This window comes from Hypomesus nipponensis, chromosome 15 (assembly GCF_054491055.1).
Source record: "Hypomesus nipponensis isolate SF chromosome 15, ASM5449105v1, whole genome shotgun sequence".
Classification (NCBI taxonomy): domain Eukaryota; kingdom Metazoa; phylum Chordata; class Actinopteri; order Osmeriformes; family Osmeridae; genus Hypomesus; species Hypomesus nipponensis.
The window spans coordinates 2,344,731-2,371,845 of NC_140375.1; the positions used below are offsets into that span (position 1 = coordinate 2,344,731).

The following is a 27,115-nucleotide window of genomic DNA, read 5'->3' on the forward strand; positions in this document are numbered from 1 at the left end:
GTGCCTTACCCAAGGACACAGCATCATTTGGCACGGCGGGTAATCGACCCGGCAACCTTCTGATTACAAGCCCGACTCCCTCACCGCTTAGCCATCTGACTCCCAGTTCTTTCACATAATTTAAGTACACCATTTACACACTAGAGATTTCGATTATTGATAGAATATGACATATTTTTTTATGTCATTACATGTATATTAGTGCTGTCAAACGATTACAAAATGTTATCGCAATTAATCACATTAATGTCATAGTTAACTCGCGATTAATCACAATTAATCGCACATTTTTATCTATTCTAAATGTGACTTGATTTCTTTTGCTCCCATTCTTTTTTCAAATTTGAATGCTCTTATCAACATGGAAAAGTGGTTCGGATTGCTTCATGCAAAAAAAAAAAAATGAAAACAACATTGCAATCGCCTGGCTCTGATGAGGGGGCGGAGGATTTGCATCAGCTGTATGCTTGGCCATCAAGTTGTATTTCAGACTGGACGTGCTGCGATGATAGCTCAGTTTACAACGACAAAACACACAGATCACTTTGGTCTTGTCAATGGAATCATTTGGCAACTTTTTAAAAGTAAACCATTCAGAATCTTATTGGCATCCATTTCGGCGTCTCGCGCTCGCCATCCACTCAAAACGTAACGCTACTACCAGAGAATGCCTAATATCCGTAGACGGGCTCTGCTACTACCATCAGAGAAAGGCTCTGCTACTATACTCTTTAGCCGGCTCGCAAGCCAAACAAGTGTGTGTGGCGTGCCTGATGTTTTGTTTCCGGTCTAGCTAGATCCGGTGTGGTGTTGTAGTTTTTCTAACGTCGGTAGTTTTTGCAACAGCATGTGAAAAAAACTACAAAGTTTGCTTGGCCAAGAAGAGCGTTAATCGCGCGATAAAATATTTGACGCCGTTAATTTGGGTTTGCGTTAACGCCTTTAAAAACGCGCTAAACTGACAGCACTAATGTATATACTATAATATCACCAGAGCCTGTTTAAGGAGAGCCTTGCCACTCCCTATTAAGCCCCATTGTACCGAATTTGGCTGCAGTTCCACCAGAGTTCCACTGGGAGTGATCGCGAGCGAGTGCATGTTGAATGGGAGTCTATGGAGCTAAACGGCTAAAATTGTCTCTTTCGCCTGATTGTCGTTGAGAAATCTCCGATTTGATTGTAGTTTTTGCATGTTCAACATGGATTATAGGTCGAAAGTTGAATGAACAAGAACTTATGTCCTTTTGATTTCTTACAGGGTGAGTCGTTGTTGCCCATAACACGCTAGCATTCTGCTAATGAATGCTGATTGGTTAGTGAAGGACCAGAGCTCCCGCTTGATGGCATCCGAAGCGGAATCAGAATGTCGGAGCATTAGCAACATTAGCAACAACATAGCACGCCAAAACTCTTTCTAGCATGAGTTAAGCTGTGTTGTCGATGCCCTGAGAGAAAAAAGTAAGTGACCAGAGCTTGCCGTCAAGCAGTAGCTCTGGTCATACGATGTGTATGACGTCAATGCCATTTTCAAAAGCTTTTTAGAACAGAAAGGCGACTTTAAAACAATCCAACAGCCAGCAGTGTGTATTTTTTTTTCCCTCCCCTTTCGAATGCAGAATTCAAATCACTAGACAAAAAAAATTATCCTGAGAAAAGTGTATTTTGAGGGGTACCGCTCCATAGACCTCCATTCATTCTGCACTCGCTCGTTAGCGCCCTCAGATGGAACTTCAACCAGTTCAGAACCCGGAAGTTTCCCGAGAGTGGCAGTTCTCTCTATATTAGACATTCTCTGATATCACTGTGTTTAGTTGCAGTTCAGATCCACTTTAAACAGGCTCTGGTTCGACTTCACAGAGCCGTTTTTAACTCCTCCCCGACTGGAAGCGGCTACTCTCGCCGGTCGTTTCATGCAACCGCAGTCCATGTCTAACGCACCTGTCAAGCAAGAGCGTTTCCATGGCATTCAGAAATATACAACCGCGCAAATCGCAATTTAGCTTATAACCGAAATGCATGCCATGAGCCGGCATCAAACAAAAGAGGTATTTAAAGTAGCAAGCTTTGTAAAAAAATATTTTTATTTTATTGCAAGAATTTGGTCGTTTTTGAACGGTTGTTTCAGAAGTTGTTTGCAAAGCAATTTGTTTGCAAATTTTTAATTAATGACTGACAAGGCCGTCAGAATTCTCCTTGATGCTAGCTAGAGGCTAGTGGGGTGGTTCAGTTACATGTAGCAACATCTATCTGTATTACATGCTTAGACATATCCAATGTTTATCAGTGTTTATTATGACTAGACAGACCATGTTCAAATCTCAAAGCAAAACAGCTATTTATCAACCTGCCTTTCAGTTCCACAACCGCCTGGTACCCTGAGTGTGCTTCCTGCCTACCAGCCTCCTAGCCCTACCTCCTGCTCTGCATCCAGCGCTGGTCCCAGCCTCCTTCCACTAACCCCTGCTCGCTGGTCCCAGCCTCCTTCCACTAACCCCTTTTGCTCCCAGCCTCCTAGCCCTACCTCCTGCTTTGCATCCAGCACTGGTCCCGCCAGGATGGAGCCTGTGAAGAGGGAACCAACTTACCAGGAGGAACTGGAACAGCAGGTGACCTCCCCCCCACCTCTATCAGTTGGAATACAATACCAAAATACACCAAATGCAATTAGTTCTACTCATAGATAATGTTTCAGGATTGAAAGAACAAACTCACCAAAATGTGGATTTAACTGTAAAACATGGAATGTTCTTTATCAAATTTGAGTTGTTGTGCTTCAAATTGAGATGTGGTAACTAAGATTCCAAGGTGGACCTTATGATGGGGGTCATGTAAGGTTTTGACAGGAAGGAGGTAACCTTTTTGTCAGATGAAACAGAGCAGTTGTACATCAAAGTAGATTTGTGTTTTTTATACTTACTTTAATTTAAGCGGTTCTGTTTCATAATGAAATAATCATTATGCTTTTATAACCTGATAAAGGTAAATACAAGACTATCTTTATAAACAAAGGATGAATTATTCTAGTTGTACAAGTTGAAAGTCTCATGTTTGTGATGATGTCATTATGTATGCTGACTGAGTCTATCTTCTAACCTCTGGTACATGTAGTTCCAGAGGAGTCAGTATTCCTCACCAAATTCCTTCATAACCTTGAATCCCTGCAGATCCAGGAGAAGCAGGAGCGCCGGAGGCTGGAAAAGGCAGAGAGGGACCGGGCTGAGGCCAAGATGGAAGCTGAAATGAAGAAACTACAACCCATGGGGCCGGGGAGGGTGCGGCGCACCCCTCAGAGACACCCGAGGGGACCTCATAAGTACGTTGTAGCATGTTTTACTTACATTCCATGTTGGCTCACCCTACAGAATTGCATAAGTTGATTGGAGTTCAATTGATTGCAGATATTTCTGTGCAAAGTGTCTGACTGTACTTTGCCTGTCTAGCTGACCTGAAGCAGATGCACAGGCAGAATGAGGACGCTTGGCTGAACCCTCAGAGAAAAGCCAATGTCACCAGGCCCAACCTGAGAGAGGACAGACTGCGTCCTATCAACACAGTCTCAGGTAGACAGTCACTGCACCAGCTGGCACATTGCAGATAACACATACATTAACGTGCATGGAATACACATGGTTGTAATATATTTAATCTTTGCAGGTTCTGATCATGTCCGGACCAGTGACATTTCCAGCAGTTTGTTTGCTAACCAGCAGACAGGGGCGCACCAGGGGCACCACCTGGCCGAGGGCAGGGGTCCCTGGGCTGAGGAGGGTGGACCTCCCTATAGAGAGAGCAGGACCACCAGACTGGGAAAGGTGGAGCCTGTTGAGTGGAGGGCGCCAACATACCAGGAGGAACTGGAACAGCAGGTGACCTCCTCCCCCCACCTCTATCAGTTGGAATACAGTACCAAAATACACCAAATGCAATGAATGTATAGATTTTTTTATTCACAAAAGATGAATGATTCAATTTGTGCCACAAGTTGAAAGTCAGTCTTGTGTTCATGATGATGTCATTGTGTACGCTGAGTCTATCCTCTAACTTCTGGTACATGTAGTTCCAGGGGAGTCAGTATTCCTCACTATATTACTTCATAACTTTGAATCCCTGCAGATACAGGAGAAGCAGGAGCGCCGGAGGCTGGAGAAGGCAGAGAGGGACCGGGCTGAGGCCAAGCTGGAGGCCGAAATCAAAAACTATGACCCATGGGGCCGGGGAGGGTGCGGCGCACCCCTCAGAGACAATCAAGGGGACCTCATTAGTACGTTGTAGCATGTTTCACTTACTTTCCATGGTGGCTCACCCTACAGGATTGCACTAGTTGATTGAAGTTCAATTGATGGCAGATGTTTACTGTGCAAAGTGTCTGACTGTACTTTGTCTGTCTAGCTGACCTGAAGCAGATGCACAGGCAGAATGAGGAAGCTTCCATCAACACAGTCTCTGGTAGTCACTGCACCAGCTGGCACACTGCAGACATCACATAATTTCACGCAAATGTAATGCACACGTACACACAATACATATGACTTTTTCTACTTTATATTTGCAGGTTTTGCTCCTGTCCAGACCTCCATGTATGCCAGAGGAAATGTGTTTCCGAACCAGCCAACGCTTCATCAAGTCACTGAACTGGATAAGTATAAGCAACAGGTACAGTGTGGTATGGTTTGGGATGTCTTATGTATAGATTTCAAGACCCTGGCCTCTGGTGGCTGTAGGGTCTCTTAGCTTCAACAAGCCATTGATTTGAAGGATGTTTTGTAATGTACACAAACACGCACGCACGCACGCACACACACACACACACACACACACATACATGATGTTGTATAACAAACTGTTTACCTTTTGGGCCCTGCCCAGATTGAGGAGAAGCGCCTCAAGGAGGCAGAGGAGAAGGAGAAGCTACGCCTTGAGGAGGCGAAGGAGGAGAGGAGGCTGGCAGAGCAGAGGGCTCAAATGAAGAGGGAGTTTGACAAGGAGAAGGAGATCCGAAAACTCAAGGAGATTGAGGTCAGCTGGGCACTGATTGGCTTAGAGGGATGTGGCAGAAATGACTGTATATGCCTTTGCAATATACGGTATACAACTTATCTTAAGTGGACCACACTCTCTTGAATAACAATTCTGAACAATCTTGATAGTAGAATTTGATTTTTATGTTGTGGACAATAAACACTTGACGTAAGGGTCGATTTTAAGCGAGTGTAACATGTTCTTGTGACTCACCTGTTATTGCAGAGGGAGGAAGAAAGAGGTGGAGGAGAAGAGGAAAAAGGTGGAGGAGAAGGAGATTGCTGCTGAGAGGATGCGCTATGAAAAAGAGAGACAGACAAGCTTTCAAAAGGTGAGAGGACCACAAAACCTCATTAGAAAGTTAAACAAACAGAAATATCAGTATGATCCCCATCTTACTGTCTATCTGCAGGTGCGAAGGGAGATCTCGCCCCCCATCCCCACCCTCCAGAAGAGACACAGGGCCCCCCAGTCCACCTCCAGTCCCCCCAGCATGGACAGCAAATGCCCCACCACCCCCATGCCTGTAAGTTACCGTTTGTATAAACCATTAACGTAGTATGGAGAGCATGGTCTGAAAACAGGTATAAACTGATGTCTCTCTCCCCACACACACCTTTTAGAAGGGTTCTCTATCAGGGCTCCAATCCCAGACACCCTCTGTCCCAGCTGTTAGGAAGGAGCTGAGAGCTGCAGGTAACACACACACAAAAACACAACATGTTCCATAAAGCTAGAACCAACACATTGTAGATTAGATGTAACTGGTATGTGATTGTGTGTGTATGTGTGTCAGGCTGCCTACCAGAGTACAAGAGGGAAGTCCTCTCTAAGTTGTCTGCAATCCGTCAAAAGCTGCTCAGAGAGCAGAAACGGGCGGAGGGCCAGATGATGCGCTCAGAGTGAGAGGAGCTGGACTCACTTGACAGGTAACACCCCTCCACTACTGGGGCACTACTGCAAAGTTTAGGGGAGAGTAGAACAGAGTATGGTCATGAAGTATGAGATGCTAAATGTCTCTATGTGGCTTAGGATGGAGGCTTCCAGGGAGTTCATCAGACTGCCAGATGACTACAACCTGTCAAAGAGGGTGGACCCAAAGACCATGAAGAATACTGACTCACTCTATTTCTCTCTGTTTGTCTCTCTGTCTCTCGTTGTCTCTCTCACTCTCTCTGTCTCTCTCTCTCTCTTTCTCACATTCTCTCTCATTCTCTTTCACTCACTCACTCTCTCTCACTCTCTCTCTCTCGTTGGCTTTCTGAGAGTAGTGTCTTCTAGACTGCAACCTTTTTTACCCTACGATTCCATTAGATCATAAAAAGTTCCGGAAAAAAGTGGAGAATAAATGGCAACTTATCACATCTGGAAATTAATTGCTTGTTGAGTGAATTAAAACTAGCTTGTATAGCATCCTCATTAGAACTGCATCATTTGACGTGTGTATTAGGCTATTTACATTTGAATGTCCATTTGATGTGAATTGAGATTGTATGTTTCAGTTGAAAACGTAGTGGACTGAATAAAAAAAGGTCCACTGTGGATACTTATTAGTTGGTGTAACTGAACCAATTGTCTTTGTCACACAAACTCATTACACAAGACTCAAGATTGACTGGACACAACTTTCTACTCTAACTTTCCCACATTTCCACCATTATTTCCCTTCCAGCAAATTCTTTCTTTTGGTTAAACCATTACAGTTTTTCTAAATTGCTAAAACACTAAAACCCATTGGCTGAACAAAGTTATCTGTTGCCTAAACTCATGTAGCTAATTGTGCAGTCTGTTGACAATACCTAAACCATTTCACATGGTAAAACACAATTTGCATATCTCACATAGACTTTTCAACAAAACTCTAAACATATTCACATTCTCAAAACACATTCTGCACTCTAATGCACATGTTATCCATACTGGTGAACACAAATGGCAACAATCAAATACAAATATAGAAAACATCTCATTGACTAAACACAACCACTCAAAATTGATTTCACTTGTTTCAAATTATGTGACACAACCAATATAAGCCAGTTCAGAGAGCAAACAGGTTGTTGAAGGTGGGAAAATATTCCTTGTGATGTCGATTACCTTGAACCAGCCCAAAGACAAGAAGAAGCACATTGATCACATGTTTACTTCTTTGATTTGAAAAACTCCCAGAAAATCTAAAGTTACAGCTTTATTTTTAAATTGTATTATGTTATGGGTAGTTATACAAATTTGCAATAAACGCAATATTATGTTGACCGTCTGGCAAGGATTATAATAACCTACTACTACTTGTTTAATAAATTATCTTGGGGGCCTGCCTCATACAGCAACATGTCGTCGATTTTTCGAGAACAGAAAAGATCAGTCGGCAATCGCAATCGGACACGGCAAAAAGCAATGTCACAAAAAAGGACATATTCCTCTGGTGCAGAGAAATGAAAAACGAAGAAAACGGAGGAATAGAAAAAACAGCAAGATCAAGGTATGTTTGCATGATTAATTGCAGTATTTAACCATAAATATTTACTGTCTAGAGATAGATGCGTCAAACAAGCCTTCAACGTTAGCTAGAGCCACTGTAGCTAGTTATCATTTTAGTGCAACACTTAGACCAGCTAGCCAGCAAAATATAACAATAGCTAGTTCCCACGTCTGTTAAAATTGGCATTTATTTTGCTACTATGCATTCACCTAGGTGGATTTACCTAGGACGTTTTGGTCTGATCAATTATAAAAGTTGTCGATTTATATCGATTTTTAACATCATTTGTAAGTTAGTTTGATTCATCCCTTTTAAACCGTTGCACCCAGTGAAAGTCAGTCTCATGTTCATGATGATGTCACAATCTATGCTGGGTCTATCCTCAAATCTCTGGTACATTTGGTTCCAGGGGAGTCAAGTCAGTTCTCCTCACCATATTCCTTCAAAATCTTGAATCCCTGCAGATCCAGGAGAAGCAGGAGCGCCGGAGGCTGGAGAAGGCAGAGAGGGACCGGGCTGAGGCCAAGCTGGAGGCCAAATAAAAAACTATGACCCATGGGGCCGGGGAGGGTGCGGCGCACCCCTCAGAGACAATCAAGGGGACCTCATTAGTACGTTGTAGCATGTTTCACTTACATTCCATGTTGGCTCACCCTACAGGATTGCACAAGTTGATTGGAGTTCAATTGATGGCAGATATTTCTGTGCAAAGTGTCTGACTATACTTTGCCTGTCTAGCTGACCTGAAGCAGATGCACAGGCAGAATGAGGAAGCTTGGCTGAACCCCGAGACCTCTCAGACAAAAGCCCCCAGACCCATGCTGAGAGAGGACAGACTGCCTCCTATCAACACAGTCTCTGGTAGACAGTCACTGCACCAGCTGGCACACTGCAGACATCACATCATTTCACGCAAATGTAATACACACGTACACACAATGCATATGACTGTTGTACTTTATCTTTGCAGGTTTTGCCCCTGTCCAGACCTCCATGTATGCCAGAGGAAATGTGTTTCCGAACCAGCCAACGCTTCATCAAGTCACTGAGCTGGATAAGTATAAGCTTGCCCTAAAACAACAGGTACAGTGTGGTATGGTTTGGGATGTGTTATGTATAGATTTCAAGACCCTGGCCTCTGGTGGCTGTATGATCTTTTGGCTTCAACAAGCCATTGATTTGAAGGATGTTGTTTACTGTACACAAACACACACACCCAGGTACATGATGTTGTATAACAAACTGTTTACCTTTCGGGCCCTGCCCAGATTGAGGAGAAGCGCCTTAAGCAGGCAGAGGAGAAGGAGAAGCTATGCCTGGAGGAGGCGAAGGAGGAGAGGAGGCTGGCAGAGCAGAGGGCTCAAATGAAGAGGGAGTTTGACGAGGAGAAGGAGATCCGAAAACTCAAGGAGATGGAGGTCAGCTGGGCACTGATTGGCTTAGAGGGATTTGGCAGAAATGACTGTATATGCGTTTGCAATATACAGTATACAACTTATCTTATGTGGACCACACTCTTGAATAACAATGCTGAACAATTTTGATAGTAGAATTAGATTTTTATGGTGTGGACAATAAACACTTGACGTAAGGGTCGATTTTAAGCGAGTGTAACATGTTCTCGTGACTCAGCTGTTATTAGCTAAATAAAGTTCGGTCTTCTTCTTGCAACAGAAAAGGGGCAAAAACAAGGAGCTGGTCCGTCTTGCAGAGGAGAAGAAGAAAGAGGTGGAGGAGGAGAAGAAAGAGGTAGAGGAGGAGAAGAAAGAGGTAGAGGAGAAGGAGATTGCTACTGGGAGAATGCGCTATGAGAAAGAGAGACAGGCGCGCTTTCAAGAGGTGAGAGGACAACAAAACTATTAGAAAGATTTGAACAAACAGAAATATCAGTATGATCCCCATCTTACTGTCTATCTGCAGGTGCGAAGGGAGATCTCGCCCCCCATCCCCACCCTCCAGAAGAGACACAGGGCCCCCCAGTCCACCTCCAGTCCCCCCAGCATGGACAGCAAATGCCCCACCACCCCCATGTCTGTAAGTTACCGCTTGTATAAACCATAAACGTAGTATGGTTTTGTTTACGTAGTAAACAAATTAAAAGTAGCTTGTATAGCATCATCATTAGAACTGCATCATTTGACGTCTGTATTAGGCTATTTACATTTGAATGTCCATTTTACTTAAATTGCGATTGTATGTTTTAGTTAAAAACGTAGTGGACTGAATTAAAAAAGGTTACTTATTAGTTGGTGTAACGGAACCAATTGTCTTTGTCACACAAACTCATTACATAAGACTCAAGATTGACTGGACACAACTTTCTACTCTAACTTTCCCACATTTCTACCATTATTTCCCTCCCAGCAAATTATTTCTTTTTGTTAAACCATTAATGACTGATTTCGCCCATGTAATATTAATACGGCATGACAACAGAAATGGTTCCACTGATAGTATTTGTGGATGACACACACAGCTCAAAGCATTTAGGGAATACACAGAGGTAAATACAGGATTTTATTTCAGACCATTCTTGACAAAGAATTGTAAGATGTAGGCCTAATGAGATCAAATTCTTCATAATGACCATTTAAATACATTAAAGCTACAGGAGTGTTACTGATCTAATCAAGCTACTCGGCCGCCCGGATCATCACCTGTACCAAATCATCGGACCACATCACTCCTGTACTCATCCAACTTCACTGGCTCCCTGTACAATACCGCATCGACTACAAAAACCTACTCCTCACCTATACAGCTCTCCACAATCTAGCCCCCACTCACTTCTGCGACCTCCTTCACGAACATACTCCCTCCCGCACCATCCGCTCATCCTTTTCTGGACTGTTAACCATTCCCACGTCTTGCCTCAGTACCATGGGTGCCCGAGCCTTCAGCTGCTCAGCACCCAGGCTCTGGAACTCCATCCCTCCACACATAAGACAATCAGACTCCATCACATCATTCAAGTCTCAACTCAAAACTCACCTGTTCAAACTGACTTACTCTCTATAACTGGACTCTGTGCACTTCACTTGTTTTTACGTTGATGTTCTGTTTTAATTAGGTTTTTTATCTTTGATGCTATTCTTTATTGTAAGGTGACCTTGGGTGACTTGAAAGGCGCCTCCAAATAAAATGTACTATTATTTTTATTATTACTTAGTAGCAGTGTTCAAAATACGGGGGGTTCAGGGGGGGCTCGCCCCCCCCCCCCCGATGACCCCCCCTGAAATCCTCAAAAGCTAAATTTGAAGGGGGTCTCAATTTTTTTCAAAATAAATAAATATTGTCGCTAATGGTCACTAAAATGTTTTTAATCTCACGATGTCCAGTATTCAGAATTAAAAACATTTATTCACAATTTTCTTGGTCAAGCGGAGCCAGCCAGTCGTGTGTATGTACAAACAAAGCAGCAGGGACGTGCAAAAATTGCCTGCCTACTAATGATAATAATTCATGTGATGCATTACTTCCGTCATTTATTCTCCTTGTTAAAACAAAATGTTATAAACTAACCATCAGCAGACATGTAGCTTAGTTTTCCTACCAAAAAATTAGCATGTGATAACGGGCTGGTTGTCTGGTAGGCAAGCTAGCCGTCTGATTATTTAGGCTAAACGTGGCAAACTGAGCCTGGATTAATGAAGATTTTAATTGATTTCATAAAACTTGATGATTGTTCGTTTGTTATACATTTCTACAACTTAAAACTCACCCTATCTGACAATGTTAAAGCAGTTTTTTATCGACACAGAATAAAACAACCGTGACTGTCTCTTAAGTGCAAGAAAATGCATGCTCAGGTGGGGGTCTCGTAGGGGGCATACCCCCCTCCCCCCTTGTGACACTCTCATTGCCCATAGGCTTATCGATTGGAAGTGAATAAAGCTACTTTATGAAATGTTTCGGGTGGCGATTTTTAAAATGTAGGTCTACATGAAATTCTGCAGCTGTTTAAATTCACTATTATTTATTTATTTTCCTCGGAGGGGCACTTTGACTCGAGGAGGGCAAAAGGGCAGTTGCCCGGGCAACCTTAGCCATAGCCTGTGCACGTCCCTGCCAAGCAGGCTCAACTGCACATGTCGGTTGCTAAAGACAAACTTCTCCCTGGTCTATTACACTTGGAGTGTCGATCATGTCATCATATATCTCTGGCCACTGGATTGCAGGGCTTGACATTAACTTTTTGAGGCACTTGTCCTTTGGACAAGTACATTTAAGTTTCACTTGTCTATGCACAAAAGTCACTTGACCCCGATACCTTTAAATAGCCTGACCAAATGATCTGGCAAAACTAGCCTGGCTAACGGAGGTCGCTTTCTCAGGCAAATGAGGAATGAAACAGGCTTGGTTAAAGAAATCCGAGATGCTGGCTATCTTCAGCAGGCTCGTATCTACAACAGGCAGTCCTCCCAGACGTTTCTGGTGTAGAAAGAGGGGAAATACAACATTGTGCACACTGCCAGTGAGCAACCCGAGTCTGACTGATGCTAACGTCAAAGCGGGGACGCAGTCTCACTCAGATTGCCAGATTTAAACAAATCACTAAAATAATCGGACCAGCTGGCTAAAAGCAGAATTCCCATATCTCTTGAAAGCTGCCCTGCTCGACCTTTTAGATGTAGAATTGACTGTAAAACTGTAAAATTATGAACTGATGTAACATGACGTGAAGACATGAATGCCGTCCACTGTGCGGTCTACCGGGCGTCATTCTCACTCAAATTTCAAGACTTTCGTGATCCAAATCCAAATTCTGATTTGACAGATCAATGGGGAATCGCTTTCTCTCAGGATGTCCTCGTCGACCTTTTTAAATCTAACTATTTGTATGATCCGTGTGGTCCTTTTGCCGTTGTAAATGCTATCCTTTCCCGGTTTTCTGCAACCACATTGCGTGCTCATCCTGAATGTTTACAAGCAAATGATTGGTCTATAGTTAGCCATGTGCGCCAAACCGAAACGTTAAGAAGTCAAGGGCTAGCAAGCGACAGCAGAGTGTATCATTCACACACTTTGGGTTCACCTCCAAAACAAAAAGTTGCCCAGAAAAACAATGTTTAGTTGAGGCCGAGTGTTCCGCGAAGATGCAGCAGGTGCTGAGGTAACGTTAGCTGCTACTACTGCTAGCACAAGTGATTTGCAGGCTGGTTGGTCAACGAAGAAGGTGGGCGCATGGAAAGACCGCATCTGTCTCCGATAGGCTATACCTGGCATTTATTCAGTTAATTGCTCTTATAAATGCGCCAGGTTGGTGTCAATTATTTGTCATGTCTGCATTGTAATGCACAACTTTGCCTCCTTGTTATAAAACAACGTGCATCCAAAGACCTTTAGCCAATGCAACCTCGTATGTCAGTGTTGCTTTACGAATACTAGCCTACCATATATAATAATACTATAATAATTGCATATCGGTTATTAAAAATGGTTAAGTGTGTGCGTGTGTGTTGTCATGTAGGTAATAGACTGATTGTCTTGGCATGCATTCATGAAATAGTTACTATTTTATACCTACGGCTGGTGATGTGTCGTTGGTGAACAATTCGTTCATTTTGAACGAATCCTTACAAGGACTCGGGAGTAACAAGTCCTCTCAAAGAGTGGGATTCGTTCATTTTCTCATGGCCGTGCATCGGGACTGTTGCATAGGCTCGTCCAAGTAAACAGAAATGATTCGTTCATTTTCCAAATCGGTCTTCGGGTCAGTGTTGCCAACTATTCTCTAAGGAAAGTAGTTGTTAGTCCTCCCAAAAGTCGCCAGAAGTCGCTAGATGACGCCATCGCTAATTTGCATAATATTCTGCCCGTGAATACAAAGTTCTATTTTTTTGAACGTGAATACAAAGTTATAGCGGGAAAGTAATGAAATAATGTGGCGAGTCTTTGCCTGTGCTGCATCACCTCCAGGCTCCAGCAAAGGAGCTCAGCTGCCTTTGTCTTTTGGGTTGAATTCTTTTTCAACAAACATGGCTGCCACTGGAGAGCTGAAATGTGGAGATTTGAGTTTGTTTTAGAAGACATTGACAGCACATTCATTTTGAAAGAGGAACAGAGAAACGCGATCAAGGCATTTGTCGATCAAAAATGTTTTTTCCGTCCTTCCTACGGTATCCGATAAAAGTTTAATGTATCAGCTGGTCCCAATGTCCTACGTTATGTTCATACTACGGTGCTCTGATTAGTTCTAGCTATATCCAATTGGGCAAAGAGGCATTTTTTTCCTGGTTTGGTTGAAACACACTCCATAATCACAGCCCAGTAGAGCAGTATCAGACTCATATTCTGACTAGAATTATGAGTATGACATTGTCAGGCTAGTATATAACTATAAGGCTACTCTTTCTTTTCTTTTTTATGGAGTTGCCTAATGAATGTAGACCTACAAACTATTTACATATTTACAAACATACTTTTTTGTTGCCATATAACTATAATATATGCTTGTTGTTATTTTCTTTTTTTATGCAGTGGCCTAACGAATGTAGACCTACAAACTATTTACGTATTTACAAACATATTTGGGGTGTGCTTGCCTTCGGCGAGCACAAACCATTGTTATCTCACATATATATTATTTATTATTTATTGTTTCTTTTCGCCCCCCTAAGGATACCTCAATATTTGGACTACATAGACAACGGCGATGTCAAAAGGTTTGTCTCGGTAGCGATTGCGTTGGTTGTATTGGGATTTACGTTCCATTGCACGGTTTAAGTAGAAATTACGTTTTTGTGGCGAAAAGTGAAGCTAACGGTGGCTAACTTGCTAGCCACAGTCACTGACGCCACTAACGTCACTAACGTCACGAAACTCGCGTGACTATCTCTAGCAGAACATTAGTTTCGCATCTGTTAACTTGGGGGATACTAGTCTGCAAGGCAGCTGCAGAAACGCCACAAACAAAGAGGCCAGGGTGATATTTAATCATTTTACTTTGTGATGTGAAACATAATTGTGAAATGTAATGTACAATATTAGCTGATATTTATTGAGTAAGTAGGCCCACATCTACTTTCGGAAACAGTAGTCTACTATTTCACTGAAGCATTAGCATCATGACATTAGTCTCTGTTGCTTGGGCAACACATACTACAGTGGTCATGATGCATCTGTTTTTAATCGTTGAAATAAACATTCCTCACAAATACGTTTTTGTTGTAGGATTTATTTTGACATTAATAAACGATTTGTTGGTGAAATGACCATTACCTGTGGTTTCATATCAGTGTGGCGGCTCACTGCAATGCTGTAGCCTACCCGAGACACATGAGTAGCTAACAAAAACATCTCCACAGCTGTTTAGGAAGTCAAACGGCGACGGAACATGTTCGGCTTTCCCCTTACTCAAAAGTTTTTCAATAGGTGAAAGTATCTGACTACTAACCTGAACTTTATTGCCACAGCCTAAACTTTGTCAATGTCAAAACTTTGTCTGTTCATGAAAATAATTAATGTCAGCCTGCTTCAGCCTTGCTTTGCTGTAGGATATACATTTCACTAGGTCTTGCAGCGCTGCTTGATTTACTGAAATTATTATGAAATGTTATGTTTTACTAGCCATTTGCTTTCTTAAGCAAATCACAGTATTTCCCACCCCTCATAGTGTAACTGAGACGACCGTAAATAGCCTAAGTCATCTTTCAAGTAATAAGCCCCCGTTGAAGTGTTGAGCAGGAAATTAGCTGGTCTGTAGAGATCTTGGGTTGGTGGTTTTACTGATGCAGAATTCGCTCAAATAAAATCGATAGACGTAATGAGTGGCACATAACGTGAAGTAGGCCTAACATTGCATTTTATTTTGTTTGAGTTTTAATAACTTGTCCAGTGCATTGGGGCAAGTAGCACTAGCCTAAATTGATCTTCCAGACTTGCCGTACAAAAAAAATCCACTCTTCCCGGACAAGCCTTAGCTACATGGCTAGACTGTTGACACAGATCAGAATCCATCATATCTTGGACACTCAAAATCAGCAAATCTTGCAGCCAAATCAAGTAGCCTATATATATAGGCCTTTATATGGCTACAAACTTCTGGTCGGTTTCTAGCTGGCTACTTGTTACCAAGTTACAACTGTGTTGCAGGGGCATTCTTTGTCCACATTGCGAGCTAACAGTGTCCGGTAATGATGTTGCTATAAATAATGATGTTAAACCGAGACCACTAAGCTCTCAAAGAAAATGTAAGGTCAAAAAAACAAAAGAAAGGTTTGAGGTTACTCTGAAAATTATTAATAAAATAGGCTTCTAATAATAAAACTGCTAAATCCTTCTCTAACTAGGCTCCTCTATCATGCATAATGAAACTTAACGTTTTTTAAGTAATCAATAAGCCTGCGCTTGCCCTCATTACTCAAATGATGCCGTTCAGGGCGTTCAAATTACATAATAGGACGATAATAGGAGGATAATAGGACATAATAGGGCAACCAACAAGTTGTTTATATCTGATTACAATTTAATAAGTTATGTACCGCTGCATCTTCATGAGCTACATTTGGCCTCCTTCTCTTCCAACCAACCAGTATCACCTCTCCTCCATCTGAGTGATGCATGTCATTTTTACAAACTTATTATCAAGGGAACACAATGGTCAGAACTGTAGTCATACACTTAAATGCTTTTTGAAATATGTAAACACCAGGAGAGTATGGGCAGCTGGGGCAGCCGCAAGCACACCCTCACAATTTCCCCAGAACTTGTATGCTCTCTAATTTTTGTTGCCATATATAACGTTAGCTTTTTTCTTTACTTTTTTAAGCAGTAGCCTAATGCATGTAGACCTACAAACTATTCACATATTTACAAACATATTTTTGTTGTTGCCATAACTATAACATTTGCTTTTTTCCTTTTATTTTTCCCCCCTATGCAGTGGCCTAATGAATGTACACCCACAACTGGACTGGCTCACAGACAGCGTGAGTCATCATCACTTCCATCCAGATCCATGGCAGGTTCAGATACTGAGGGAGCTGCCTTAAATAAGTAAGCAGTTGATGTGGCAAAATGCTATCTGGCAGCTTGTGCTCATAGCAAGCCTTTCCAGGCAGCTTCAGACCATAGCGGACATACAGGATGGAGTTTAGGTTCTGCAAGGACATCCAATTTCGAAGTTTGTTTTTGACCACACTCATATGACTGAAAACCCTGTCAATTTCAGCATTTGAGTGGGGCAAGGACAAAACAGACACAGCAACCTGGAAAAGCTCCTGAAACGGGTTGAGGCCAGCCGCATCCCTAAACTGCCAAACTTCACTCCAAAAGCTCACTGTGTTATGTATTTCATTCCACTTACACAGATGGATGACACGCCATTGCTGGATAATTTTATAAATGTCTACAGGAGAGTACCCAAGAAGTGGGGATTTTTTCAATTTCACCAAAGCTCTTAGCATGCGCCAGAGTTCCCCCAACATTGAAAACCGACATGCCCTGCAGCGTTTCAGTATTGTCTGGCAGTCTCTCCCGAAGCACATTGGTAAGGGAGATGGTGAGGGCTACACATCTCCTTCTGATGTTGCACTCCTCCTCAGGTGAGAGGTGGAGCTCAGCTGTCTTCGCTTCAAAAAGGTACCCAAGATACGGTTTGGGACTGATGTACCCATCTATTGGCTCCCTCAGAACATCAACCTTTGACAGTGGATTAATCACCCTGCTGCTGACAGACTTCACCAAGCCAACCAAACCATCAAGTAGCTTGATTTGGTCTGCTTGTTCTCCCTCAAAAGCCTTTATGACCAACTGTACCTCACCCAGCACTGACTTCAAGTAGAGCACATTTTGAGGGTCATTGTACACGGAGTACAAAACCTCAGCCATGTAACAGTGCTCGCTAGATTTGGTGATGCTGAAATGCAGCTTCAGCTCCTCCCACTAGCTGAGGTGTTATACTCCATGTACAGTGATCCTCAAAATGTGCTATACTTGACCTTTCTGAAGTCTGTGCTGGGAGAGGTACAGTTGGCCATGAAAGCGTTTGAGGGAGAGCAGGTCGATCCTCTCAAGCTACTTGACAGCTTGGTGAGCCTCATTAAGTCTGTGAGCAGCAGGGTCTGAATCCACTGGCAAAGGTGGATGTCTTGAAAGGGCCTCTCGATGGATACATAAGTCCTGTTCCATACCTCGGTTTCCTTTTTAATACAAAGGCAGCTGAGCTCCACCTTGCGCCTGACAATAAGCAGAATGTCAGAAAACGGTGTGTCGCCTTCACTATCTCCCTCACCAATGAGCTGAGGATGAGACTGCCTGAGAACATGGAGACATTGAAACACATGTCAGTTTTCAATGTACAGGAAACTCTGAAGCACAATAAGAGCCCAGCAGAAATGGTCACATTTGCAAAGCTCCTTGGCTTCTCACCTGAAGCAATAGACAAGATTGTCCAGCAATGGCGTACCATCCACCTCAGTGTCTGGACTGAGAAAAAGAACACGCTGAGCTTCTGGAGTGAGATTTGGAGGTTCAGGGACGCAGCTGGTCTCAATCCATTCCAGGAACTCGCCATGGCTGCTGTGGCTGTGTTGTCTTTGCCACACTCAAATGTTGAAGTTGAGAGAGTGTTCAGCCAGATGAGTGTGGTGAAGACCAAACTCAGGAACAGGATGTCCTTGCAAACCCTGAACTCCATCCTATACATCAGATATGGATTAAAGCTGTCAGGTGAGGCTTGCTTTGAGCACCAGCTGCCTGATCACATTCTGAAACTGTTTGGAACCTCACCTGCTTATTCATTCTAGGCAGCTCCTTCAGCTGAACCTGCAGTGGAGAGCCTGAGTGACGATGAAGAGTCACTGGTTCTGTGAGCTAGCACAGCCTGTCTGTGTTTTTGGCTTCAGACCTCCCTCCACACCTGCAATTAGAGCAAGACTAGTTAACATCATCACAAAAAAAGTGTTAGTTAAAAATGTTCATATATAATTGTGACTTGTTTTAGGCTCCTAAGTGGACCATAAGGTTAAAACAAAGCTAAAGAAGAAAAAAAACATATTAAAAACAAAAAACTTAAAAAAAATAAAAACTTGAATAAGCCTAACTGCCAGAGTGGGCAATTTAAATTGTTAATGTATATTGTACACAACACATGTTATGTTTAAAAGTGTTCATGTTTAAATGTTACCTGTTGTAGGCTCCTACGCGGACCATAAAGTTAAAAAACAAACTTAATTAAAAATATATATAAAAATAAAATAAAAAACCAAAGTAACTCTGCCAAAGTGTTCCTTTTTGGTCACTTTTGCCGGTCCCAAGCCCGTGTAAAGGTGGAGGGTTGGAATTATTAATTTGTATTTCTAAACATATTTGAGCTGTTCTTACCTGTCCTGCACAGTCCATGTCCATGGCGTTTCTTCTAAGGTTCTTACCTCATTGTTCTCTTGCTCACTTTTCGTGCGAGCGGGAAACGTTTCAGTGACGACGTCACGACGCCGTGCGTGACGCTCAAGGATCATGGGTAGTGTAGTTCTTCCAGAGATCGCCAATAAACTATGTTTTTCTTAAAACGAGGTTGATACCATGCAAACTTGTGTCATGTACAGTACCTTGTATCAAGTCATATAAGTCTCCCTTAGATGGTGATGAAATTAGGGCTAATAATCTCTTAGAATAGGTCCATGACAATAATCCGCTATGGCTATGGAGAAAATGAATGGGATTTTTACTTCCGGGTAGGCAAATTAGGCGATGACGTCATCTAGCGACTTCTAGAACAGCCAATAGCGACTTTCCTCACTGAAGAGTTGGCAACACTGATTGATCATCTCTGTGCACTTGTGGTCCGGTGCATACTGAAATGAGTGGCAGCTGTTGAATATCCAAAAGCAGTTTTGCATGCTTCCCCAATGTGGTCGCATGCTAACATCGAACAGTGCTCAGCAATAGCCATAGCAATGGTTGCCTCAGCCCTTTTGTCAGAAGAAATGTTTTATTTATTAACACGCAACTTGCCTTGTGTGGCACCATAGGGTTTTGCCTTTTGGGCATGCTTTTTAGTTGCCATGTGCTTTCTAACGTCACCTGTCTTTGCATAAAAGTCAGATTTGCCAACCAGTCCTTGAATTCAGGGTATGACTCCCACTCCCTCCTATATTTCTGGCTATAAGCTTTTGACTGAGCCATACTACTATGCAAATAAACTGTAAATACTGCAAATAAACTGTCAATAAACTGCAAAAACGTTGTGTCAGCTTGTGTGTGACTGAGACTGACTGTCTGGGACAGAGTCAGGGGGTTTACAGTGCGAGTATTTCACTCGCATTTGCGCCTAAAAATAGGTATGTGCGAACAGGGTATATGCAGGAATCCTGAAGTTAATTTCAATACCTTTTTGAAGACCTTCTCAAAATATTTTAATACCTCATCGCCACTTCAAGTTCTAATCTGCAAAAAACCTTAAACGTAATAAACAGCTGTAGTTTGCAAATACATCTAGAGAGCACAACCATACAACAGAACTCAGATAAGCTCGGAAGAAACAAAGCTCAAAATAATAAATTAAAGAATTAAAGGCAAGGTTTATATAAATATTTGAGTGTTTGAGTTCAGTGAGCGGAGATTCACCGCAGTACTGAGACACCTGTTAACGTCCGCGCGCATCGTTCATGTGCCACCCATAGCCACCCTGATGTCGGCAGACTTTTCAGGGACAGGCTTCAGCCATTGTATAAACTCATCCTTCTCCAACCAAGAGTCCGCAAATTTACATTTCCCCATTTCAGAGTCTGTTTCGCGACATGTGGAGGGCAACACATCACCTAACCGTGCATTTCGCAAAATACGGACCTGACATTCCAGCAGAGCGTCGACAGCTAGCTGGACGATAGGGGACCCCTTAATCTGCAATTCTTTGTTGCTAGCTCTAATCAGATGTGCATTTAGAATCTAACAAGCTATATCTTACAAAAAACTTGAAGTAAAGCTGGCTATATAAAATTCGGGTGACCAGAAGTCCTCTTTTACCCGGACAAGTCCTCTTTTCAAGACCTAAAAATGCGTCCGGCAGGGATTCCAAAATTGTCTGTTATTTTGCCACGTCGGAAATGTGTGTTTTTCTGGGTCTTTCTCAAACTATTAGCTACGCCATTCATGTTCAGGGTTACGAAGCAAGTTAGTTGGTAAATTGATCAAATTACTGCATTACTTTAGAAGCTATTTTCAAAACAGCTAACAGTCTATAATGTCCCAGTATAAAAAAAAGTAATATAACTATATACATGTTTCTTAAACTATTTGTTCTAGTTCTATCAGAGTGAAAGTTGCTAGCTGTCTAGCATTAACTGTTAAGTCAGTGGCGTTGTTAGACATAAAACTGTACTGGAGCACAGGCCCCCATTCATATCCCTTCTTCCAAGCGTGTTGCGCACAATGCACCATTAGGCTATAGAAACTCCCCTTGCTTAACCCACTATACAACAGTTCAGGAACACAAGTTTGACATCAACTTTGGCAGGGACATCTATAGTTAATGCAAGCTTTGTGTTTTCAGTTAAACTGCTTTGATTTTACAAGCGCTGATTGGGATATGGCGTTTATTTTTTTCGGGATTATCAACCTTTAGATTTTACTGGGGCACAGCAGATTTATACTGGGCACGTGCCCCTGTAAAAAGGGTCAAACGACGCCCCTGTGTTAAGTTATGTTTAATAAACAAATACAATAAAAAAAAACACTGCTCCTAAATTTATTTGTGTGCTCCTAAATGTTTTCATTTAGGAGCACATGTACTAGCCTGGCTCTGCCCTCCTACGTACTTCCGCTCAATTTGGATTTGCTTCTGTACTAGGTCTGGGAGCTAGGCTCTGAAGTCGGTTTCTAGAAATAATTTTTTTGTAGGTCCAATCAGCGAACAGAGGGAGTGGCTGAGAACGATGACGTTAATGTCGTGCACTAGTTTGAGTAGTTCAGTAATGGCGGTGGAGAAAGATGCGAGCGAAACTATTCTGCGGTTGTGGCAGCAACGCTGCCGAATATCCATAGGTTAAAGCCAGAGCAAGAACATTCCTTGCTGAGTTTTGTTGGTGGCCATGATGTTGTGGCCCTCCTCCCCACGGGGTTCCTCCTCCCCACGGGGTTCGGGAAAAGTTTGATTTTCCAGCTACGGCAGTAGCTCTATTCAGGGGCGTTTCTACATGGGGGCCTACAGGGGCCAGTGCCCCTGTGAAAATGTCGCTGACCCCCCTGTGCCCCCCCTGAGCTGACAAAAAAAAGTATTTTTGTTGTTTAGTTTTTAATCTTTTTCTTCTTCTAGTAGTCATCGTGAACCGAGGAAGGGACATTGCAGCCTTTTTTGCCCCAGTAAATAAAAACGCTAGAGAAACATATTAAGGTATCGAGAGAGTTGAGGAGCTGGAAGAGGGAGAGCCAGATAATTTTGTATAATTTTTATGTAAAGCAAAATTAAAGTATTTAATGTTTAAATATCATTTGTTTCCGTTTTTTTATGTGTCCCTCTGATTAAACACTGAGAAAAATTAGTCTAGAACCGCCACTGCCTCCGTTACAGTAGTGGTGAAGGAGTTGGCTAATGCCAACGCTTGCAATTGGTTATGGCAAATCAGAGTGGCTCTGGGCGGATCCAATAGTTTAAAACTTCAACAGAGGACCTGCCTTCAAGGAAGTTAACGTTTGTCAATGGAGAGATCCCAGACCCTCTGTACAAATGCAATGTACGAGGGTCTGGTTAGGACCAGGCTACACATGTACTCCTTGGTGAAAACATTAGCACAGAACCCTGAAAGTGTGAGGGATATTTGAGTGTGAGACGAAAATACGTGAATATTTAAACAGATACATATCTACAAATATCGAGTCACCACCAAGCAACTGCCAACTGCTCAAAATCATCGTCTGTGATTGGAGGTAAGCTGCGCACGCACGATTCATTTGCAGGCAGTTCTTGCTCAAAGTGGTCACGGTGCGGTCTGGCTGGGACTGTGAGTCTGTTATCTAGTCAGACTGGCCGCACAGGCACTGTGTGAGTGGAAAGGAAACAGTGACAGCTCTCGCTATACTCTCGTGAGATCGGTTGAAACGTGAACTGCAGGACGGGATATGTGAGATGATTTTTCAGTGCTTTGTCAACACAATAATCCACCAATTGACAAAAAGTCGCTAGAGTTGTCGCTAGTAGCTTTTTGCTAATAAAGTGAGGGTCTGGAAAGTCGCCAGAGTTGGCAACACTGCTTCGGGTACGACTCTTTAGATCATTTGTCACGCGACCTGCATAGGCTTTACGGCCAGTGGCGGACTGGCCATCAGTAGCGCCATGTTTATTTTAAATAAAGCTCCTAAAATAATTTTTCGCTGAAATCTGCCAAAACATTTAGCACTCGCATTAACTGTGAAACTCCCTACTTGCATCACATCAAACCCAGAATGTACATGCATTAGCAGGGCACTGGTGGCATATACGGGAGCCGGTTCTGGTGGGCCAGTCTGGAATCAAAGTCCAGGGCCTATTTTTACTCCCAGTCCGTCCTTGCCTTGAAATAACGCCCGCCACAATTAATTTTAACTCGCATTTGGCGGGTAAAGGTCACATGACATGCTGTTTTTGGATGCTTTTATATCCACCTTATTCTCAGGGGGTCTACTGTAGAAATGATTATGGGTGCAAACTCCGGTGAGTAGCCAGGGGCGGTTTTAGGCACGGGCAGACGGGGCAGCCCAGGGCGGCATTTTTTCATGTCACGTGGGGGGCGCATGAGCATTTAAAAAAAAAGAAATCTCTGCACGGTTTTCTCTTATCGATCATTTCAGTTTGTGGGGACTTGGCATATTGGCACACCCTTCAGGCAGCTGCAGGCACCCCTGCTTGCCGTGCAGCAGTTAAGTTTTCGTTTGTCGCAGCCAGGTTGTAGCGGTGCTCGTTCTGAGGGTCCTGTTGGGGGGCGGCACACGATTTCTTCCTTCCGGGGGGTGGGGGGGGGGGGGGGTGGGGGGGGGTGCAAGTGATAAACTTGCCCTGGGCGCACAATGTGCTACAACCGCCACTGTGAGTAGCGGAAGTGGCGGTTTGCTATACGTTAGTCCCAGCCAGCCGTCAACAGTGATTCTTTTAAAAGTAATTTCAACTGTAATTTAACTAAAAATGGTTTGTTTTAAAACATATGTTGTCATTTGGATTATTATCATTGTTATAAAATGTCATTGCAGAGCTCTGGTAGGCTACCTGTTGCGCTGTTTGCGGCTTTACTAAGCTAGCTAACAACCAGATTTAGCTAAATCTGTGGCTTCAATGAGTGTGTTGAACACACACCCACAACAAAAAGGGATTGTTCTTGTGACAAACGGTACAGTTTCCATTGCCTGTCAACAGATGAGGACTACAAAAGAATGTAGCTGAAAAACCTAGCCTTGAAGAGACCACCCAAAACTATCGTATGTTTGTGCTACTCATTTCATTTTGTGGACAAAAAATGACGGAGGAAATCCGCATCCTACTTTGTGTTTGGGCTACGAAAGACCTCCACAGATTTAGTCCCAGTTCTGCCAGTAAAGGTGGGATGCAAGTGTTCATATAGGAATTTTTGTGGGTTAGTAGTGCCCTGGTCCAGCAACACATGAGCACCCAGTCGTTTGTATTTCACCTGACGATTAAACTAAAACCCAGGACCGGTGATGTGGGACTTTGAGGCTCTGACTAGGCTCTGTCTGCTTCACGGTAGACAAGGTTGTGTCCTACCTCCTTTATTAAAATGCAACCAACTTTATTGCTGTGGAGGTACCTATAAGACTCAGACCTTTTCAGGTTAGCCTACAGTATTCATCACTTCACCGTCCGTACCAACAGAGTTAATAAAGTAGCTAAATATGCTAGTGTACGTTGTTTGAGGCCACTTTTTCAGGTCGTCCTCCCATCCTTCAATAGTAGAAGGCAGAGATATGATCAAATTGTCCCGTTTCAGGTTTAACAGGCTGTGTTCCCACCTGTTTAATTTCGCATCAGAACTAGCTTACCGCAATGACTGTTTATGAGCGTTACCATGACAATCGCTGTCTCCGGAAGGCGCACACACAATTCAGGAAATGGATCATGGGAGCTAGGAATAAGGTGGATAGGCCTTAGTGAAATATCTTTGCCGAAATTTAACCTTGGTGCATAATTACAGCCACAACGAGTAGTCCCACAATGAGCTGTCCTCTAAACGCGCTGTTTCTGTGTCTGTAGCTTTAAATGCTAATGAGGAGGAGAGGGGCGGCAACATGCGCTAATGTTTACAATGGATGTATCGCAATGGCTCGTAGCCCCAGTTGCTGTAAGATTCCTTGAATTTTGCCATTATCATCTGATAACCCTGGTTTGCAAAGGTGCACGCAGTCGTTTCAATGAGAAAGGCGGATATTGCGCGCGCCATAACAACACCAACAGCAGAACGGTTATCCAAATAACAAAGAAGTGTACAACACTCACGTTACAGCGTTTGTATTCACACACACACTTGATGCCATATAGTATACCTTTACATTAGCGAAAGTAACTCAGCTGGCTCGTAGCCCTGTTGCTGTAAAATGCCTCAAATTTGCCCATTCTCATCTGATCACACTGGTTTGCAGAGGTGCACACTCATAATAATTTCAATGAGGGGAAAGGCGGATATCGCGCGCGCCATAACACCAACAGTATAATGGTTATCCAAATAACAAAGAAGTTTACAACCAGTGTTGGGTGTTACAGTAGTCAGACTACTTATGTTAGGTAACGAGTAACTTAACGCGTTACTTATTTAATTGAATGAATCTGTTACTAGTTCCTTGTTGAAACAAGTAACGCGTTACTTAAGTCTATTGGGCGAGAGCACTTAGCAGGTAGCTAAAAGTCTTGGAAAGTTGAGGCTACTTTTTGCTAGGTACCTACGAAAACGTCTTACGGTGCGTGTCCACTACAGCGGAGCGGCGCGTCGGCTTCCAATCCATTTTCAATGAAACCGGGCGTTGATGCTCGCGTACGCTCCCACAATGCCCTATACTATGGCGAGCGGAAAGGGACATTCCTAGGCTTACCAGGAGAAGGAGAAGGAGCAGCCTAACCATACGTCGCCGCCAGATCGTGTGGATTTTTTGAATGGAAGTGAATGGGCCTGCCAACGAGAGACTGGCGGCGACGGCATGTAAGGAACGTCTACCGGCGGCGACGCATGTTCGAAAGTATACAAAATACTTACGCCTACTAAGTACGGCTGAGATAAGTACGTCGTCACTAAGCCGTCGTCGCCAAACAACACACCTACTAAGTAGCTACGTTGCCGCCGTCACTGACTTGTTTTGTCAAACCTTATTGAGTGCATAAGGCTACCTGGTTCATATGTTAAATGTCTATATGTTAAAAAGAACTATAGTAGCCAACTGTGCACAGCCTGTAGCATAGAGGATTTTACAACAGGTGCAGGGGGTGCTTTTGCACCCCCTACTGTTGGGATGAAAAAAATACATTTTCTAACTAATGTACACAAACGATTAAAGGTTTTTAGAACATGTTAAAGTGCTGTCAGAGTTGTATGTTCTATCATGGTTTGTTGTACTCTAATGATTAGTTATCCATTTTAAGATCCAGTATAAAACGTAGAATTGCCTCTAGCCTGTAGTATGCTAATTGTTTGTAGGCTATTCACATTTTGAACATTTTGACATTTAATAATTATACATTGATATGTGGATATAATCATTCAAACCTTTCAAAGTGCCAATACACACATCTGTATAAGCCCGGCATGAGGTGTGTAGCCAACCAGTGCTTGTTTAAAGCTGTCATAACTGGGTTCATATATGAAGGAAGAATAGATAGATACGTAGGCACTTCAGGCAGTGACAAGGTACAGAAAATAAGGATAACAGTGTATTTATTCAATAAAAAGGGCTTACAAAGAAACAGTTGGATGTGAGGGTCATGTAAATTAGTAGTGTAGGGAGTGGATGTGGGATCAGTGCAAGTGTAGAGTGTGTAGAGAATCATTACAAACTAAAAAGCAAACAGTGATGATGTTCCTGCTAGTAATAGAGAGACCCAGCATATTAGGGCACAACTTATTAAGAACCGAGGCACAGCTCACAGGTGTACCCTTGCAGCAATCACAGCTCCTCTACCTGCCTGCCATCCTGCAACAGAAACAAAGACACAAAAACAGACAGGGAGAAGAGAACCAAACAATGCACAGAGCTAACAATCTAACATGGTTCATGACATCATCAGAACAGGCATAACCTCCCGATCACTACAAGTCATTCAGGTAATTGTGATGTCCTATTGACATCTGTGAACATATGCTTTCTCAAGTAGGATTTAACATTTATAGCCAACTAAAGAAGCTGTATTATCACTGAACCACAACCTAGAATAGTCTAGGTGAGCACAATACTGTGTATTTGGTGCTTGCAAAGTTTGCATTAATTACATTTGTTATATTGCTTGTATTTGGTTATTTCCCAAAATGTGGCAACAGTGTAGTCTAGTTGTATTGAGTTTGTTTGATGTGTTTGCTAACTTGGTGGTTCTAATAAGTTACTAATGAATGTAGCCTATTGCTAATTGATAATGTTGCCTTCTGACTACACTTTTCTGCTTAGCTCTGGTGTAGAAGTGCAAGACAGCAAATTAAACATATTCAGACA

At 42.8% G+C, this 27,115-nt stretch overlaps 1 protein-coding gene and 2 long non-coding RNA genes across 3 annotated transcripts; 1 reads left to right on the forward strand and 2 right to left on the reverse strand.

The window, feature by feature from the left end:
• The first annotated feature begins 11 nt into the window (after positions 1–11).
• LOC146256994 (centrosome and spindle pole-associated protein 1-like) lies at positions 12–8,870 on the forward strand. Its single transcript, XM_084673909.1, has 17 exons — positions 12–2,045; positions 2,356–2,606; positions 3,165–3,313; positions 3,441–3,560; positions 3,655–3,866; positions 4,114–4,261; positions 4,390–4,446; positions 4,553–4,653; positions 4,867–5,016; positions 5,245–5,350; positions 5,432–5,545; positions 5,643–5,715; positions 5,816–5,948; positions 6,052–7,501; positions 7,966–8,112; positions 8,240–8,362; positions 8,472–8,870. Exons 4-10 carry the CDS (start codon positions 3,455–3,457, stop codon positions 5,305–5,307), a joined length of 837 nt encoding a protein of 278 aa, XP_084530035.1. The 5' UTR covers positions 12–2,045; positions 2,356–2,606; positions 3,165–3,313; positions 3,441–3,454; the 3' UTR covers positions 5,308–5,350; positions 5,432–5,545; positions 5,643–5,715; positions 5,816–5,948; positions 6,052–7,501; positions 7,966–8,112; positions 8,240–8,362; positions 8,472–8,870.
• LOC146256995 (uncharacterized) lies at positions 5,023–6,038 on the reverse strand. The gene is made up of 3 exons (XR_014729913.1): positions 5,825–6,038; positions 5,636–5,709; positions 5,023–5,316 (listed from the first exon to the last, which is right to left on the reverse strand). It is a non-coding gene; the product is annotated as an uncharacterized LOC146256995 (long non-coding RNA).
• Positions 8,871–17,395: 8,525 nt separating the features above from the next.
• LOC146256996 (uncharacterized) lies at positions 17,396–23,341 on the reverse strand. Its single transcript, XR_014729912.1, has 3 exons — positions 18,233–23,341; positions 17,873–18,141; positions 17,396–17,758 (listed from the first exon to the last, which is right to left on the reverse strand). It is a non-coding gene; the product is annotated as an uncharacterized LOC146256996 (long non-coding RNA).
• Positions 23,342–27,115: the final 3,774 nt, after the last annotated feature.

What these genes read in the sequence shown, in the direction of transcription:
- LOC146256994 (XM_084673909.1), top strand. Translation starts at nt 3,455, where the DNA reads ATGCACAGGCAGAATGAGGACGCTTGGCTGAACCCTCAGAGAAAAGCC. An exon ending in CAATCAAGGGGACCTCATTA is followed by an intron (nt 4,262 to 4,389) that starts GTACGTTGTAGC and finishes TTGTCTGTCTAG; the next exon opens with CTGACCTGAAGCAGATGCAC. An exon ending in TGGATAAGTATAAGCAACAG is followed by an intron (nt 4,654 to 4,866) that starts GTACAGTGTGGT and finishes GGCCCTGCCCAG; the next exon opens with ATTGAGGAGAAGCGCCTCAA.